We start from the raw sequence: 18,904 nt of genomic DNA, 5'->3' as shown, positions 1-18,904 counted from the left end.
GATTTGTCTTCATTGTTCCCTTGTTATTTATCAAAATTTGTCACATCTGGTCCATGTTTCTTTCTCCAAGCAATGATAAATGTGACCGCACCTACAGTAAATATTACATTCTGATTAAAAATTCCTGTTTAATTGGCAAACTCAAGGTGGACTTTAGTGTAGTTAATCATTAGTGTCTGATCATAAGGTTATGACCTTGTTCCATCAGTGTGCAGCGTCTTCACCACTTTAGCTCTTACAGAAGCTGTAATCCAGTTCCAGGCTGTGTTCACTGCCCTCCTGAGTGGCTCATCACAGAGGCAGCCACACAGAAGGAGGCAGGGCAGGACTACGTGCAGTTCTGCCAGGAGCCAGACAAACAGCAGGAAGAGGCCGGCTGTCAGCAGCTGGAGTGCGACAGTATCTGCACAGATCTCACTCAGCCAACAACCTAGCTTGCTGTTTTTCAGCAACTGAACCAGCCTGCAGTCTCTGACCATGTTCTGTGGGGTGAAGGAGACTGATAAGTGACAGGCAGGCCCAGTCTGCACAGCTTCTAATGTGTGTTTCTTTTTTACCTGTTGGTCTTGAGTTGAAAGCTGAGATCTGTTCGATGTCTTCATGTAGACCTCTTTGCCTCCCGGTGAAATTCTTCTCTTAGCACATTCTGTTCTAATGCAAAATCTCTTCTCCATCATCAGGCTTCTTGCAAAGAACATTTTATCTCATTAGTAAATCTATTTACAGCTGTGTTCTTATAAAGTTAAGCACTAATGCACATGAATGCTACTGGTACTAGAATCTTACTTTTGCTAAAACTTTTGGGTAAGTGAACAATAAGATCACTGGCAAACATTCAGACAAAAGTATTTTAATTAAAAAGTTTTTTTTTTTTAACTGTTCTCAGGATCATTTATTCGTGTGTGTGTGTGTGTGTGTACAGTATATATATATATATATATATATATATATATATATATATATATATATATATATATATATATATATATATATATATATATATATTCAGTACTGTGTAAAAGTCTTAAATTATTTTTATGTTTGGCATTAGTGTGTCAGTAGGACATATCATTTTACATTTCCCAACATAATTTTTGCCATTAATTGTAATAATCCAGTGAGATTTTTGTTTGCACAAATTTCACACATTATCACAGTTTATTCGCTATAGTTTAGAAAATGGTATAATAACAGGACAAGAACTCAGATTTAAACTGTGTCAGAACGAATTCATGATAATGTCAAAAAAATTAAAAAGACTAAACATGCTCAGGTCAAAGTGTCTGAATAATTTTTGGTCACTATTGTATTTATTATTTATTTTTTAAATCTAATTTTAAAATTAAATATATATTTTTTTTTGGTATAATATGTGATAGTTTACTTTATTTTGCTATCCTCACTTACAGAAATGAACTATAGCGTCTTGCACCCACTAATAAAAACAAAAACATCAAAAATTATATCTGGTGTCTGTATGAGGTTTTGATACACTTCAAATGTTGACTACTATATATATATATATAGTAGTCAACATTTGAAGTGTATCAAAACCTTTCATAAAAGTTGTCCTAAAACCTAAAACCAAATTGTGATATTATCTAAGGAAAACTTTTTTTAAATATATATATTCTTGTGTAAAAATGCTCAAATAATAAGCATACCTGAACGAAAGGATCTGTTATCTTTACCTCTTCAGGAAGTTGCTGTCTTAATCAGGAAAGAAACAGTTTTTAACAGTTTAAATGAAAACAGTTCTCTACACTGACACTCTTCGATTATTATATTATATTATATTATATTATATTATATTATATTATATTATATTATATTATATTATATTATATTATATTATATTATATTATATTATATTATATTATATTATAGAAAATGCACTTCATAGTATAGAAAAGTGCGTGTCCTCCAGGTCAGCAGGGGGCAACAGCGCGATTAGCTTGTCTATAGCGGATGTGTATGTGTCATGCCAAACTCACAGCACAACAACACATTGACACCTCAGCTGCGTATTCTGACCCGCTCGGGTCCAAAAAAATACTCAACACTCTCACAAACTTCACTGACAGGCTCATAAACACAATAAGAGGCGGTTCGCGCACCGGGCGGAGGGTTTATGTCGTAGAATCCGCAGGTTTTGGGTCCGGTTCCGCCCGGAACATGTCCTGCTGTCTGCTGGATTTCGGCCGGGTCCAGGAGCTCAGACAGGTGCGAGACTTTCTCTTCCCAAAGCACAACAACGCCGGACCCGAGGAAGAGAAAACACGAGCAGGTAACGTTACTGCTGGAGTTTGCATGTCTGTGTATGTAAAGTCCAGTTTCATGATGGTTCTCCTGATTTATGGGTGTCAGTTCGGGTGTGTGAGGTTCGGCCTGGATGGTTGGTAGGGTTGAAAAATTATTTTTGATAGGTAAAAGCAGAATAACAAAGTCCTAACCAGAACTGACAGGCTGTGTGTGTTGGGTTTAGTTATGCATACATTACGGAAACTACAATTTCCTCACAACGATAATAAAACGACAGTGGTCAACTGATTAAAAAATGTTTTAATTAAAATATAAATGCAGAACGATTTGCGTGAGGCTTAGATTTAGAGATAAAGGATATCAAATATACTGTTTTTATATTGAGCTAATAATAAACAAATTGCATGTGTTTTTTGGAAAAAGAAACAGTTTGGAAAAAGTGAATTGTCTGACTGTGATGCAGAATAATGTGTTCACTCCCTGCAGTGAGAAAGAGAGAGAGAGGGAGATGTAGGGAAGAAGAAGGGAGGTGTATTTGCCCTTGGTGAATGAGTCATCCTGCAGAAAGGTCCTGAAACACATGACTGCGTTAGAGACGGTGAATGAGTGAAAGACGAAGACGAAAGATGAATGAGTGAAAGACGAAGATGAAAGATGAATGAGTGAAAAACGAAGAGAAAAGAAAACAGGAAAGGTTATATTAAGAGTTTGTAAGTAAGGTAAATCTTGCATTCTTGATTTTGTCAGTGCTATTGGCAGGCGATTTTTGACGAAACACTTGACCTTAGAGATGTAAGAGACAAATGAGCATGCAGGGGATGAAAAAGAGAAAGTGTGTTTGAACTCTCGCAGAGGTTGAAAAACACAATATCAAGCTGAGTGACTGTTTAATGTGAATACATTCATCCTTGCTTACCACATTATTTACAGCACATCCTTTTCTCTCTCTAGAGAATGAGTTAACGTGGGATGACTCCGACTGGGGCTCTTGGGAAAATCCGGATGGTAAAGAGAATGGAGCTCAGGTACACCAAAAAATGAAAATTAATGTCATTATTTACTCAACTAAATGTCATTCTAAACCTGTATGTTATTATTTTTCTGTGGAAGACACAAGTTGAAATTTTAAAGAATCGATGCACCCCTCTTTTCCATAGAAAGACTGTTCATAAGTCAAGTCAAGCCTGCTTTATTGTCAATTTTGACATGTACAGTACATACATACAAAGAATCGAAATTGTGTTACTCTCAGACCCCGGTGCATACAGATAACATTAACATTAAAGCCTAAAAATCTAGATCAAATATAAAATGTAAATACAACTATACAATAAGGGAATGTAAAAAAAGACATATAATAAAATTAAAAATAAAGTTAAATAAAGCAGCGCAAGGCAAATGGCAGATAGAGTGCAAATCAATGAAGTGAACAACAGTGCAGATAAAAGATTTTTAGTGCAAAAAAAAAACGTATTTAGTCTGATTAAAGTGACAAAGGGCTCAAGAGCAGTTATTTTATTTAACTGACTGATGAGGTAGTGGAATGACGTCAGTTCCATGCTGAATGATGTAGTGAGCAGACAAATGCTGCACAAAGTGACTGGTGCATGCCATCATATATTAGCGGGGGGGGGGGGGGGGGGGGGGGGGGCTGGGGATGTGGGATCTGGTGGATGAAGCTGTCCTTCAGTCTGCTGGTCCTGGCCTGGAGACTCCGCAGTCTCCTCCCTGATGGCAGCAGGCTGAAGAAGCTGTGTGATGGGTGAGTGGGATCACCTGTGATGCAGAGGGCTTTGCGGGTGAGACGGGTTCCGTAAATGTCCTGGAGGGAGGGGAGAGAGACACCAATGATCTTCTCAGCTGCTCTCACTATACGTTGTAGAGTCTTTCGGCAGGACGTGTTGCAGGCGCCATACCACACAGTGATGCAGCTCGACAGGATGCTCTCGATGGTGCCTCTTTTGAAGGTGTACATGATGGGGGGTGGGTCTCTGGCTCTCCTAAGTTTGCGGAGGAAGTAGAGATGCTGATTTCTTGGCCAGTGCTGCGGTTTTTTCAGTCCAGGAGAGGTCCTCTGTGATGTGCACACCCAGGAACTCGGTGCTGCTCACTCTCTCCACAGTCGCACCGTTGATGGTCAGAGGAACATGCTGAGTGTGTGTTCTCCTGAAGTCTACAACAATCTCCTTCGTCTTCTCCACGTTCAGAGAGAGATTGTTGTCACTGCACCATCCGGCCAGGTGGCTCACCTCGCTCCTGTAGTTTGTCACATCTTTGTTGCTAATGAGACCCACCACAGTCGTGTCATCTGCAAACTTAATAAAGAGGTTGGAGTTGTGTGACGGTGTGCAGTCATGGGTCAGCAGAGTGAAGAGGAGGGGGCTCATCACACATCTTTGGGGGGCCCCAGTGTTCAGTGTGATGGTGCTGGGTGTGTTGCTGCCGACCCGTACTGCCTGAGGTCTTCCAGTCAGAAAGTCCAACAGCCAGTTGCACAGCGAAGTGTTGAGCCCCAGCTGGACCAGTTTGTAAATGAGCTGTTGAGGGATGATTGTGTTGAATGCTGAACTGAAGTCTATGAACAGCATTCTGACATATGAGTCCTTTTTGTCCAGATGTGTGAGTGCTGAGTGGAGTAGAGCTGTAATCAGGCCTTAAAAGTTAGGCCCGACAGGACCCGAGCCCGACAGGTTTCGGCCCGAGCCCGACAAGTACATTTTGATTAACAGCTTTTTTAAAGCTCGAACCCGTTTACAGCCCGACATTATTTAAATGTGCACACGCACACAACTCTTTTGCCTTTTGTCAATAATGAGTCATTTATATATGTTTTAACATAATTTATTCATAACTAACGTAGACTAGACCACTTGGAAGTTTGAATAAAGAAATAAAATAAGTCCTCTGTGACATCGTAACATTTCAGCATTCTAGACATAGGCTCATTTAGCATATAAATAGACCAACGCAACAATAAAAACGAGTCATTTTTAACAAATTAAATTAAGATAAATTTTAAATTAAGATGGGTATTCGCACTAGCAGATGATATTTAATAAAAGAATAATGCCAACATTAGCGTAAATACTCTGTCCACATTATGCATTTAAGACTCAATTAATATTTAGTTATCATTTGAAAAACCATTACTCACAGAGATTAGGCTAAGCCTACATGTTTTTGTCCAGGAAAATGATTGAATCCACTGTAGAAGGCGCATTCCTGCGCTCACTAATGGTGCGTCAATATTCACTCATTATTCTCATTATAAACATGGTCAAAACTTTTCCACACCTCAGACTTTGTTTTAGTTGCTGGTGCAACCAAAACGTAATCCCAATAGGCAAGCCTCCGTTACACCTACTCAGCATTCATTTTCGCATCTTTCTCGTCGAAATCGATCTTTATTTTCTAATCGAAACACATCACATGACCGCTCATTTACCTCGCAAACCGGAGCGCAAGCCCAAGCCCGCATAAGATGATATTAATTAAGCCCGAACCCGCGGGCAAAGATCTTCAGCTCTAGAGTGGAGGGTAGTGGCGATGGCATCATCGGTTGACCGGCTGGACCCATATGCAAACTGGAAGGGGTCCAGGGAGGGGTGCATGACTAGCCGTTCAAGTGGTGCATGACTAGCCGTTCAAAGCACTTCATGAGGATGGGGGTAAGTGCAACAGGACGGTAGTCATTGAAGCAGGATGGAGATGGCTTCTTCGGAACTGGAATGATGATGGTAGTTTTGAAACATGTGGGAATAACAGCCTGACTCAGTGAGATGTTGAAAATGTCTGTGAAGACATCAGTGAGTTCTGCTGCACAGTCTTTCAGTACACGCCCAGGGATGTTGTCAGGACCCGCAGCTTTGCGTGCATTGATCCTGCTGAAGGATCTCCTCACGCTGTCTGGGGTCAGCATCATCACCTGGTCGCTGGGAGGAGGTGGAGTCTTCTGTGCAGTGGTGCTGTTTTGTTGCTCAAAGCGAGCGAAGAAGGCGTTCAGCTCGTTCAGCAGATAGATGTTGTTGTCACAGGTCCGTGGTGGGGGCTTGTAGTCCGTAATGGTCTGTATCCCCTGCCACAGGTTCCTAGTGTCTCTGCTGTCGCTGAATTGATGAGCTATCCTCCTGGAGTGCTGTCTCTTAGCCTCTCTGATGCCGTGGGACAGGTTGGCCCTGGCTGTTCTCAGGCCCACCTAATCTCCAGCTCTGAAGGCAGCGTTCTGTGTCTTCAGGAGTCTGTAGACCTCCCCTGTCATCCACGGCTTCTGGTTGGCCCAGACAGTGATGGTTTTTGTGACCGTTACATCATCAATACACTTGTTGATGTAGGCAGTGACAGTCTCTAAATACTCCTGGAGGTCAGTGGTGTTATTGCATGTGGCAGCCTGCTTAAACATGTCCCAGTCAGTTGTGTTGAAGCAGTTTTGAAGAACCTCTGATGATCTTTCTGGCCACACTTGAATCTGTTTTTGATCTGGTTTGGTGACTTTAATGAGTGGTCTGTATGCAGGCATTAGCATGACAGTGATGTGATCTGAGGCTCCGGGGTGGGGGAGGGGAGGGCTTTGTAAGCTCCTCTCTGTGTGGTGTAAACAAAGTCCAAAATGTTATTACCTCGTGATGGAAAGTTAATGTGTTGGTGTATTTTTGGAAACACACTCTTTAGGTCAGCATATTTGAAATCCCCAGCTATAATGAGAAAAACATCAGGGTGTGCTGTCTGCAGCTCACTGATGTGCTGGTACAGTTCATTTAGTGCTTCATTCCTGTTGCTGATGATGTTGAACGGGGGAATGTACACCGAAATGAGCAGTATAGCAGTATATTCCCTCGGCAGATAGAACGGCTGGCACTTAATAATCATAATAATCATTAATAATCATAAATAATCATTAATAATCATAAATAATCATTAATAATCATAAACTCCACCAGGGACCTCAAAATAACATAAATGCACAATAAAAAAAATATGTTTTTCCTCTGAATTCGGCATGTTGTTCTCTTAGGCTGAGGAGGAGGAGCAGCAGAGCGCCCCCTGGCTACAGGACTGTGTGCTGTCTCTCTCACCCTGCTCAGATCTGCTGGTCATCGCTCGAGATCATAAAGCCACATTTCTCTCTGGTACACACACATACACACAGCAGTGATTACTCTCTTTTTTATTGGTGATTGATTGGCATAACTTGTATGTGAATTTAATGATTTGCAGCTAAATGGCGGACAGAGGAGAGTGGGCAGGAGGAGATGACCCTCACTGTGACCTGGAGTGGAACGCTGAGCGCTGAGGAGGGGTGAGAGACAGAAGAGGAGAGGGGAGGGTCAGGATTGGATGGTTTTATGGGAAATGACATGAAGGGATTTAATCCCTCAAACAAGAAAGAATGAGTTACAAGACAGAAACGAAGGACTGAGCTATATTATGTGTAATGGAGTTTGTAAATGTTTTTTAAAAAACATATGTCTACTGTAAGGAGGACTGTAAAAAGTGAGAATAGTTTTTTTTGTTGTTGTTGTTGTTGTTGTTCACTGGTTTTAATTTTTTTTTATACACTTTCCACAGGGAGTGTATCAGTAGTGTTATCTGTATTCCACTGTCCAGCCAGAAGAGGTAAGAACATCACACTTACATACATGTTCCTGTATACAGTGACCGTAAAGCCTTTTATTTTGTTTCAATAAGTAAATTGTGACAAAATAAATGCTTCTTTCTGTTCATCTAAGAATCCTAAAAAAAATTTAAAAGTGAAAGTAACGTGACATACCGCCAAGTATGGTGACCCATACTCAGAATTCATGCTCTGCATTTAACCCATCCAAAGTGCACACACACAGCAGTGAACACACACACTGTGAACACACACCTGGAGCAGTGGGCAGTAGGGCTGCACGATGTGTCGTTTAAGCATCGATATCGCGATGTACGAATCCACGATTGTCACATCGCAGGATGTGCAATGTAGGCTGTCGTAGTTGATCCGTTTTTCATTAACTGTACGGGCCAGCTGCTCCCCAGCCCTTGACGAATGTGATTCGCAGATTAATTGCACAGCTCAACCATCATAGAGTGAAAGTTTATCATTTGCATGTGTTTTTAAGTCAGTTTAACAGGGCGCATATAAGAACGAGCAAGTTGTATAGTATTTGTTAACATAGATAATGCACTGTGAAGTAACATTACCAAACAATGAACAGCTGTGCTTTTATAAACTAAGATAAACAAAGATTAATAAATATAGTAACAAAAGTATTGCTCGTGGTAAGTTCATGTTAGTTGATATGTTAACAATTTAAACCATATCCTAAAGTTAAAAATTATTTACTCTAATTTAAATAATACTCTGATGTTTAAATGATTTAAAATGAGAATGTGAGTGTGCTCACCCCATTTTTGTTTGTAAGAAAAAATTAAATTAGATTTCATATCGTATCATATATCGCAGAAAAATAAAATATCGCAATGTCATTTTTTCCCAATATCGTGCAGCCCTAGTGGGCAGCCATTTATGCTGTGGCATCCGGGGAGCAGTTGCTCAAGGGCACCTCAGTCATGGTATTGCCTGCCCCAGACTCGAACATACAACCTTAGGGTTAGGTGTCAAACTCTCTAACCACTAGGCCACAACTTCCCTTTCTACAAAAATATTAAGCAGCTCAACTGTTTTCCAAATTGAAAATAATTAGAAATGTTCCTTGAGCACCAAATCTGCATAATAGAATGATTTCTGAAGGATCATGTGACACTGAAAGGCTGGAGTAATGGCTTAAAATAGAAAACAGTTGTTTCATTTATAATAAAATTTCACAATATTACTATTTTTTTGCTGTAATTTGGATAAAATAAGTGCAAACTTGTTGAGCATAAGAGTTATTTAAAAAAACATTTGAAAACATTTTAAAAGATCTTACCGACCTCAAATGGTAATCTCTGTGCTCGTAATGTGTTTATGTGTTCAGGAGTTCTACTGGCCGGCCTGATTGGACCTGTGTTGTGGTTGGATTCAGCTCAGGTTATGTCCGTTTCTACACAGAGGTACCGTGATGTTTTCTGACCTATGAGCGCACCAGCTGAATTCAGACTCTAATGCATTGATATGTTTAATAAAAAGTCATATTTAATCAAAACCAGACCAATATCAGCAGAGCAGACAATCCACTGGTTTTATCCACCGTTTGTGTGTGTGTGTAGAGCGGTGTTCTTCTGTTGGCCCAATTGTTGCATGAAGATCCTGTGCTGCAACTGAAGTGTCGCACCTTTGAGATTCCACGTCACCCTGGAGTAACAGAACAGGTACAGATGCATCTTACGCAGACTTGATGTATTCATTTCGTCACAAAGCATGTGTTAAGCAATTGTTAGCAAGATTAAACATGACATCTTAACTTAAACAGTGGCCCAAACTCAGTCCACCTACTCTAATTACGCTCTGATCAGATGTTGAAATGTCTGTTTCTCTATCAGCATGAGGAGCTCAGTATTTTGTATCCAGCAGCCCTTGTCACCATCGATGGCTTTAGTCTCTTCCAGTCTTTACGTGCCTGTCGAAACCAGGTTGCCAGAGGTAGGAGAGAGAGAGATGTTGACAGGTTATCATGTGACCAGTAGTCCCTAACCTATTTTTAATTTTGCCTCATGTTATTTGATTTCACCCGGTGTATTCCCTGCATCTGTTTCTTTACCTTTCAGCTGCAGCAGCAGGAAGTGATGTCATCCAGCCTCCACCACTGACCTATAAGAAGTGGGGCCTGCAAGACATGGACAAAATTACAGACCATTCCAGCATAGGTAAAAGAGTTCTTAACTCTTATGTTTTTTTCTTTTTTATCCTTCAGAAATCATACTTATATGCTTATTTGGTGCTCAAGAAACATTTTTTTAGTATTATCAGTGTTAAAACTGTAGTGCTGCTCAGTATTTCTTGTGTAAAACGTGATAAATGTTTTTCAGGATTCTTTGATGAATAGAAAGCTCAAAAGAACATTTGAAGTAGAAATCTTTTGATATATTACAAATGTTTTTTTTTTCTGTCACATTTAATCAGTTGAAAGCATCACTGCTTATTATTTTCTTTAAAAAAATAATTACTGATGCTAAACTTTTGAATTGCAGTGTAAGGTAATGTCTTTCTCTTTCAGGTATTACTACTCTCAGTGTGTTCGATCAGATGAAAAATGCATCTTTGCTTGGAGGATTTCATGTTTCGGTTAAAGGAAGCCCTCCTGCTATGAGTCAGTATATCACAGTGGGAGGTGGACCCTACACTGGGTTCTTCTATGCTATAGAGGTACACACACACACACACATCTTTTTCTAGGAGTTGTTTGTAGTAGTTCTTGTTGATTATGGCCAATTTTCCTCTCTCTCTCACTCTCTCAGGGTAGTTCTCAGCCTCTTCTCTCCCATGTGGCTCTGGCTGTGGCCAGCAAACTCACATCAGCTCTGTTCAGTGCTGCCAGGTCTGTGTGTCAGGGTTATTTTAAGTCTTGGCTCTTATTAGCACTGACCTGTCATGTTTAGTCTCACTCCATGTTTACTCATTCTTGGTCTCAGTCTCTCTCTCTTATCTTCCTCCTTAGTGGCTGGTTGGGATGGAAGAGTAAAAATGAAGAGGAGACCGTGCAGAAACAGAAGCCAAAAGTGGAGCCGGCCACATCCCTTCCTGTTAGGTAAGTTTATGTACAATAAAACTACCTCCTACCATGCACATCATTGCCTGTTAACTTCTTGTAATTATATACACAAAATAAAAAAAAACACATTTAACATTTTTCGGCTTTCTTCAGGTTTGGTCTTCCAGATTCTCGTCGGCATGGTGAATCTATCTGTCTCTCTCCATGTAACACTATGGCTGGAGTCACAGATGACTTTGGCAGAGTTACGCTGCTGGATGTGGCACGAGGCATCGCTATCAGGATGTGGAAGGGTGAGCAGTTTACCACGACTAATGTAGTCAGATTTGCGAACAGGCGTCGTATGAACCTGTTCCTATTAAATTGCACAAAACAACATGTGACTCACTGGATTTGAATCAGTGTGATGAATGCTTCACTTAAAAAAAGCATCACAGCTGTTACTTAAATCAGTATCATTACGGACGGTTTGTCTATATGACAGGTTTGTGTTGAAAAGCTAAAAAATCCTTTTAAACATTAAAACAGTAAAACAAAAAAAAAAATTATTGTGGTTTCATATTAAGCTGCACTATTTCCTTATAATAAGAAATGTTTCCTGAATTATTTCTGAAAGATCATGACACTGAAGACACCACAAAATTCACCTTTATTTATTAAAATAGAAAATAGTAATTTTAAATTGTAATAATATTTCAGTATTGTAACAATAACATTGCCTTGCTGAGCATGAGAAAAATGATTTCACAAATATAGAAATTTATATTTGATAAATATTATTAAAAAAGCTTTTGAACAGTATATATAAACAATAATGTTTTTAGATAATATCTGTATTATGTCCATGCAGGCTATCGTGACGCTCAGCTCGGATGGGTGCAGGTGTCCGAAGCTCGTGGGGAGAGAGATCTAGCCACATCTCCTTCTATGCCCCGCCGGCATGCCCAATTTCTGGTGATTTATGCCCCACGTAGGGGCATTTTAGAGGTGTGGGGAACTCAACATGGACCACGAGTAGGGGCTTTTACTGTGGGCAAACACTGCAGGTACATACTCACACACAAAACTAAAAACCACTCTCCTGATTGCTGCCATCAAAAAAAAGAAGCATATTCATTCAGGTTTCTCTCTTTCAGGTTGCTGTATGCAGGTCACAGGTTAATGGGTGTGAACAGTGTAACCAGTCAGGGGTGGCAAATCCACACACAACAAGTGTGTCTGTTTGACCCAGTTAGTGGAGCCCTGAGAGCCATCACCATACCATTCCACCTGGCACTCAGGTACACAATCATACATAAATATTCATGAAGCTGTGCACATTAATATTCACAAACACACACACAATGCAGGTTAGTGCAAATGTGTCTGTTCTGTGTTGGTCAGTGATAAAAAGAGTGAGCGCGCTAAAGACATGCACCTGCTGAGGAGACTCACCACTCTTCTGAGGAGCAAGGAGGTGGAGCCAGGTCAGACCTACCTCATTAATATTCATGATAGACCATGCATATACGTGAAACACCTTCAAGTTGTCATCCATAAAAAAAATTCAAAGAACCACTACTCAATGTTGTCTTTTAGTTCTATTGCACAAATGTGTTAACATGTTTGAGTTGACCTGTACATTTTAATTGACAGCTCTGCTTGAGAGTGAAGCCCAAAGTGTGTTACTGGACATTAAACATCCAGCTATTAAGAAACAGGTTTGTAAGACATATACAAACATAAATATGTTATACAGCATATGTTAACAAATTCTTAAATAAAATATCTGATTGATTGACAGGCTCTGGAGTCACTTCTGTCCAATAAGAATCCACCAGTGTCCTGTTTGACCAATGTTACTCGTTCATTATTGGCTAGCCTGAAAGAACAAGGTAACACATTCAGTCCTCACTGGGCATTGTGTATTCTTTCATATTTAAACACTTATGTCAATGTTTAATCTGTTTTTCATGTGTGTTTGTTTTAGATCCTGAAGCAGTGGACAAATCGTTGCTGCAGTTTTGTTCATCTCAGCTCAGACTTCTCCAGCTCTACACCGACGTTCAATTACTGCACACACCAGATACATCACCCACTGAGCCTGAACATGTGAGAAATACAGACACTATCTAGTTTACCTAAAATAATGTATTATTGTCACACTAGGATTTGAACTAAAGAGTCCTCCTTTCCATACAGCCGTCGTTTTCTGGCATTAAGGAGGATCTTGCTCGTGTCGACCCAGTACTGCAGCGATACACAGAGATGAACTCTCGGCCCTGTGTCTCATTTGCTCAAGACTCAAGTGGGCCGCTGCCAGTCCGAACATTTCTGTCTCAATTGGAGTGGGTGAATGGAGAGCTCAGAGTGATTAAACAACCTGATACCGATTGGACCCAACTGGGTAAAACTCGATATTTATCGCATAGTGCATTTAAGAACACTGTTAATGTACTCTTTAGCCAATCTCAAAATGATTATCAATTTTCATGTTGTATATTATAATGTTATGCACTCATTTTTAGCATTTCAAATTTTAGTAATGTTTTAGTTTTATTTTATTTAGGCAATATAGTGTAGAATTTTCTGTAATATCAGTTACTGGCAGTAGCAAGAAAATAATTTGTAACATTTAAATTTTAGTATTGGTGCATCACAAATGTGAGTTTTGTATGTATTTCAGGTAGTTTCCTGTTCTGGGGTTGTCTGTCTGGTCAGAGTCCTTTACAAAGAGTTTGTGAGACTCTGCAGGAAAGTGGCATCAGCCCTCAGCAGCTTCTGGTAAGTGATATAAAGAGAAAAAATGGGTTGGAATGGTTAGAATAGAACATGATTTGCTTAAATGTAATTTCTGCTTTTTTATGTCTCTCTCTGGCAGTCTTTGCTCTTGTCAGTTTGGCTGAACAAAGAGAAGGATGTACTCAAGTACCCAGACGCCGTCTCACACCTGGGCACACTGCTGTCCACCCTCAGCTCCATCAAAGGTCTTTAACATCATCTGTGAGAGAGATCAACCTGTTTATTTTTATCCAGTATAACAACTTTTTAATTGTGCACATATGGCCATCAGGAGCGGTGGATGAGTCATGGGATGGCCAGTCTGTCTCGCCCTGGTGGCAGCAGGTGCGCACCGCTTGTGTTCAGTCTGAGAGCTCCGCTGCCGCACTACTGGCGGCTCTAGTCGCTCATCGTGTAGCCAAGAATGCCATTACTAGGCTGGCAGAGAGCAAGGTGTGTGTGTGTGGGTTTTTTTTTTTATATATATCTATAGAGATATAGAGTGCAGTATGTGTGTAACTCTTTCTCTCTCTTTCAATCTGTGCAGTTTCAGGAGGAGTGGGAATGTGTTTCTCTGGAGTTGGAGCAGTGGGTGGTGTGTATAAAGCAGTTAGAGGATGTTCTTGCTCTACAAACACTGCTCTGCCTGCCATCTCCTCAGGGCTCTACAGGTGGCGCTGTCACACGCTGCTCGGTCAAAATGCTATTAGAGAGTGGCAGAGGTACATAATCAAACAATAAACTACTGTTCCAAAATTATTATTATTATTATTTTTTTTTAATTCTTTTAATTAATACTTTTATTTAGTAAAGATGCATTTAATTGATCAGAAGTTTATATTCTTAAAAAAAAATCATGGTTTTATTAAGAAAAATAGATGAATCGCTGCTGAAAATTCAGCTTTCCCATCACAGGAATAATTACATTAAGAAGTATTTTAGTATATTAGTTATTTAAAATGTTACAAAAATTTCACAATATAACAGTTTTTCTGAATTTTTGATTAAATAAAGCAGTATTGGTCAGCGCAAGAATCTTATTTAGTTTCTTCTTTAGTATTTAATAAATCTTATCGACCCAAAACTTTTTAACAATTGTGTATACTGCGGCTGTCAGTAACAATAAGATTTAAAATATCTGCTTTCATACCAGCTAAGATTAAATGATATGAATTCAAATGTTTTCTTCTTTGAATTGTTTGTCTTTTAGGTGGTGTAGCAGACTGTGTTTCTAAACTGATCTTCAGACAGGGTGTGTCTCCAGATCTCCTGAGGGATATTCTACAACGGAGGGGAGAGAATGAGCCCATGCAACAGCAATTACAGCAAGGCGAGGAAAAGAAACTGGAGGGTAACTCTGGAGATTCCTGATCATGTTCCTTATATTAGATCATTTAAAATTGTTCCAGGGTGTTCTCCATTTATAACAGTTCTTTAAGCTTTAGTGTGTTCTGTGGTTGACTGAAGCATCTGCGTTTGTGTTGTCTTAGAGCTACTAGAGTGTGTGTGTCAGAGGTTCCCAAATTCTCTGTCTCCTGATGTGCTGATTGCTCACTGTAGCTGGGAAAACATGGTCCAGTGGAACAAAGACCCTGAGGTAAAGACTATAAACACTTACAAAGCTGTCTTAATAGATTTGGTAACTAAGAACAAGTTCTTGTTTAGAAATTACCCGAAAAATACCGGAACCAAATTAGTTTTGTTTTTGTTCATTCGTTTTGTGAAAGAACTGCATTTATTTATTTCTAAGTGCTTGTTCGTAAAAATAAAGAAGTATTAAAGGAACTTGAATTCCTTGTAATTTGCTACTGGAGAAACATCAACCAGTCATCTCTCCCTTTCTCTTCAGGTGGGGCAGTACTTAGAGTGGTCAGTGGAGTTTTTAAAGATGATATCCAATCCTCACATTCAGTTCGGTAAGAGATATATGATGTACATTGATTAAAAGAAAACTCATTGTGTTGGCAGATCAATGGAAAGGAAGTTGCCACAGCATATTTCTTCACATGGAACTCTCTCCTTCATCTATGCTCTTCTCTCAGGTGTCTCTGTTATGATGTGGCAGACCTTCATAGTCAAGCGGTTTTCGGCTGCTGCCTTCCTGATGGAAAAGGTTTGTATTTCTGTGTACTGTGGCTCTTCCTCTTTGTGTGCCGTTTAAGATTTAAGAATTGACTGTGCATGTGTTGATGTAGGTGGGAAAGGCACCAAAAGACCGACTGTGCAGACGGGTAAGAGAAGTCACAAAGCATAAATTACATTCAGATCTGTTTCATTTGAATTTAACATCTCTCTCTCTCTCTGTGTGTGTGTGTGTGTGTGTGTTTAGGATGTAGGAATGGGAGACGCAGCTTTGAGGAGTTTCCTGGGCTCCAGTGTGCAGTTACTGCAAGCCCTGATGGAGGTCTCGTCTTCCTCTATTCTTCCTTTCTTTCCTTTTTTCTCTAGAGTAAGGACTGATTAAACAGTGGATGCATGGGCGGAAGCATGTCTTAAGTTACTGTGGATTTTACAATGATTTGCAATGAATGGGTTGAAATAAAAGCGAGACATATATTCTAATTGTCTTGTCTCTCTCAGGCAGATTCAGCGGTGGAGAAAGTGTCTGCTCCAGATGTGCGCGTGGACGAAGTGTGGGGCGGTGCTGAGGGTTCAGTGTCTATAGTGGAGTTAGCTCTGGATCAGAGGTCCGTTCACTATCCTCTCGTTCAGCATCATTGTGTGTTAGCATCACTGCTGCACGCGGCCATGACCTTCTCTCTGCGCCTGAAACCACTCAGCCTGTTTGACAGCAAGGTAAAAGCACACAATTCTGCATTTATACATGCACACCTCAATCAAATTTTGAAATTCGCTGTTTGGTGCCTTAAAAAAAAGCAATGGTGACATTATTAGCCATGGTTCTTATGAGTGACACAGCTTCAACTCAACATGTACTGACCTAATTTTTACTTCTAAAGTTTTACTCGAATATACATCACTATAAGGAAGAAAAATGTTATTGAAATGTCTGTTTTATGACTAATTCATGTTGTCTTTTTCTGTCACCTACAGGGTAAGAATGCATTTTTTAGAGATTTGTCCTCTATCCAGCTGCTGCCCAGTGGAGACATGGACCACAGTCTGGTGGCTGTGAGACAAGAGGTGAGTCACAGTGCCACTCTCAATATTGGAGGGAGAACTGCAATCAAGATCCATGCAAAATGGCTTTGTTTTATTCCAAAGATTTTATAGTCACATACATCTTGTACAGTGAAATGAAGACTAAGAGATTCTCAAATAACAAATCATAAGATGTTTATAGCTTGCCTCTGAATCCAGTGTTGATGTATGACTCTCTTGTGTTTGTGTGTGTGTGTGTGTGTGTAGTTTCTGATGAACGTGTTAACAGGCTGGGTGCAGGTTCTAGCTGAATCTGAGGAGAACGGTGTCAAACACAGCAGCACTGAAGACATGTGGCCATCTGTGTGTATGGAGCTCTCGTCTGTACTGCAGGTCAATACTGACATCCTGCGCAGACACCTCGTCTGTGAGCTCTACAACCAGGGCCTGGATCTGCGGGCAGAGGAGGTAACACACACACATACACACACACACACACACACACACACACACACACACACACACACAAACTCTGTTAAACCTCCTGAGCATATATACAAGAGTGAAATATAGAGATGCTAATGAGCTGTTTGCTTTTGCTTTTTTTAACCTTTTCTTTTGTTCTATTTTTTTTCATTGTGTAATTTTTTTCTTTCTTTTCCTTTTTATTTGTAATGTATTGCTTAATTTTTATTTTTCTTAATTTTTTCATTTTTTTTCTTAGTATGCATTTTATCTTTCTACTTTTCTCATTTTTCTTTTAGTATATATCTTTATCTTTTTTTCTTATTTTTAACTTTCTCTTTGTACTTGTTCTTTTTATCATTATATCGCAGGTGATGATGGAGGTGCAGGACAAAGATGTTTTGAGCTCTCAGCTGCTGGTGTTGACTGGTCAGAGACTCGCTTTCTCTTTGCTCCACTCCCATTTACAGACCAAACCCAACATGGAGCTGTTGGCCCGTCTGCCGCCCACCCTCTGCACCTGGCTGAAGGCTATGGTGAGATCACACAGACTGCACAGTTTTCAGATCTCTTACCATCTTACACTCATCTGTGTCATGGTTTGTGTGTTGCTAGGACCCCAGTGAGCTGCGCTGTCCCTCAGTCCCTCTGTCTCAGAGCAGTCGACTGATCAATAAAGTCATCGAGATGCTCCCCGAAAACCACGGCCAGTACAGCCTTGCCCTCAACCTGCTGGAGGCTGTGGACTCTTTACATGAAGAGCCCTGATATAAAGAAATGCACAGGAAGAAAGAATGAGAATCATGTGTTTTTTTTATATATATATAAAAATATATATAAAATATAGACTTTAAAAGATTTCAAGAAGCCCTGAGACCTGGAAAACCACCCAGTCAGTAGCTTAAATAAACACATCTTCATCGTCATCAGTCATCTGCTAAATTGAATTAAAACTTGAATTTCTTTTTCACAGCTGCCACTAAAATAGGATATCTAGAGCACTAGCACTTTCTAGAGGATGTGCTATCCCACAATGCCTGTGCACACTAAACGTGTCACAAATATAGGGCCTTGAGTCTCTAGTGTCTAGAGTGTTATTAGGTTAAAAACAATGTTATTCATGTACAGTAGTCATGTATTAAAAGAAGAATGATGTGCTTTACAAGGAAGCTTTAAATTTAAATAATATTGTGCTGTAAACAGTATAATCAAAACATTACAGTATATTAAAACCACAGGGGTTATATTTTTTATTCCAAATTCTAGATGTTATTGTTCATTTATTATGCTGATTAAACATGTCTGCAATGTCTCATTTATGCTGTTTATTAGTAAACAAGCATTAAAATGACATCTGTTATTGTATGTTATTGTAAATGTGCAAGTTTAGGTGTGATTGCAAGGTGAGACAAAAGAAAGATTTCTGACCTTTTATGCAGTCCCGTACCAGCTGTGCCTGGCTGCTCATATAAATGCAACGTTAACCATGAAACCAAAAATAAAGAATTTCAGAGAACGGTTGTGAATCTCATTGTACTCAAAACAAAAGCAAAAAACTAGCAACAACATTAGAATATAGTTAGAATAAAAGAACCACAAAGACATTTAATTATATTTGTTGCACCGAATTATGTGACCCTAGCAGCAGGCGCTGTAGTGAGGGTAGGTTTAAGATTAGGATT

At 39.7% G+C, this 18,904-nt stretch overlaps 1 protein-coding gene and 1 long non-coding RNA gene across 4 annotated transcripts; one reads left to right on the top strand and one right to left on the bottom strand.

Moving 5' to 3' along the window:
• Nucleotides 1-322: 322 nt before the first annotated feature.
• Nucleotides 323-1,751, bottom strand: LOC132111557 (uncharacterized). Of its 2 annotated transcripts, none has more exons than XR_009424818.1 (3): nt 1,692-1,751; nt 558-684; nt 323-482 (listed from the first exon to the last, which is right to left on the bottom strand). It is a non-coding gene; the product is annotated as an uncharacterized LOC132111557 (long non-coding RNA). The 2 variants fall into 2 exon arrangements; XR_009424819.1 differs by having other exon boundaries at nt 558-681; nt 1,692-1,747.
• A 200-nt stretch (nt 1,752-1,951) lies between these two features.
• On the top strand, nt 1,952-18,738 carry LOC132111554 (rab3 GTPase-activating protein non-catalytic subunit-like). 2 transcript variants are annotated; one of them, XM_059518952.1, is made up of 35 exons: nt 1,952-2,287; nt 3,214-3,287; nt 7,274-7,388; nt 7,477-7,558; nt 7,828-7,875; nt 9,222-9,297; nt 9,454-9,555; nt 9,727-9,826; nt 9,952-10,050; nt 10,401-10,549; nt 10,642-10,721; nt 10,842-10,931; nt 11,049-11,188; nt 11,746-11,941; nt 12,032-12,175; nt 12,279-12,361; nt 12,531-12,595; nt 12,679-12,769; nt 12,865-12,986; nt 13,077-13,281; nt 13,561-13,658; nt 13,756-13,861; nt 13,948-14,108; nt 14,203-14,377; nt 14,866-15,006; nt 15,146-15,252; nt 15,505-15,571; nt 15,698-15,768; nt 15,851-15,886; nt 15,985-16,104; nt 16,236-16,451; nt 16,710-16,799; nt 17,025-17,225; nt 17,594-17,758; nt 17,838-18,738. In XM_059518952.1, exons 1-35 carry the CDS (start codon nt 1,969-1,971, stop codon nt 17,988-17,990), a joined length of 4,287 nt encoding a protein of 1,428 aa, XP_059374935.1. In that variant the 5' UTR covers nt 1,952-1,968; the 3' UTR covers nt 17,991-18,738. The 2 variants fall into 2 exon arrangements, with proteins under 2 accessions (XP_059374935.1, XP_059374936.1); XM_059518953.1 differs by having other exon boundaries at nt 1,953-2,287; nt 15,985-16,059.
• The last annotated feature ends 166 nt before the right edge of the window (nt 18,739-18,904 follow it).

Source organism: Carassius carassius, chromosome 31 (genome assembly GCF_963082965.1).
Source record: "Carassius carassius chromosome 31, fCarCar2.1, whole genome shotgun sequence".
Lineage (NCBI taxonomy): Eukaryota > Metazoa > Chordata > Actinopteri > Cypriniformes > Cyprinidae > Carassius > Carassius carassius.
Note: the sequence above shows the minus strand (reverse complement) of the source record. Positions and strands in the feature narration are given on the sequence as shown.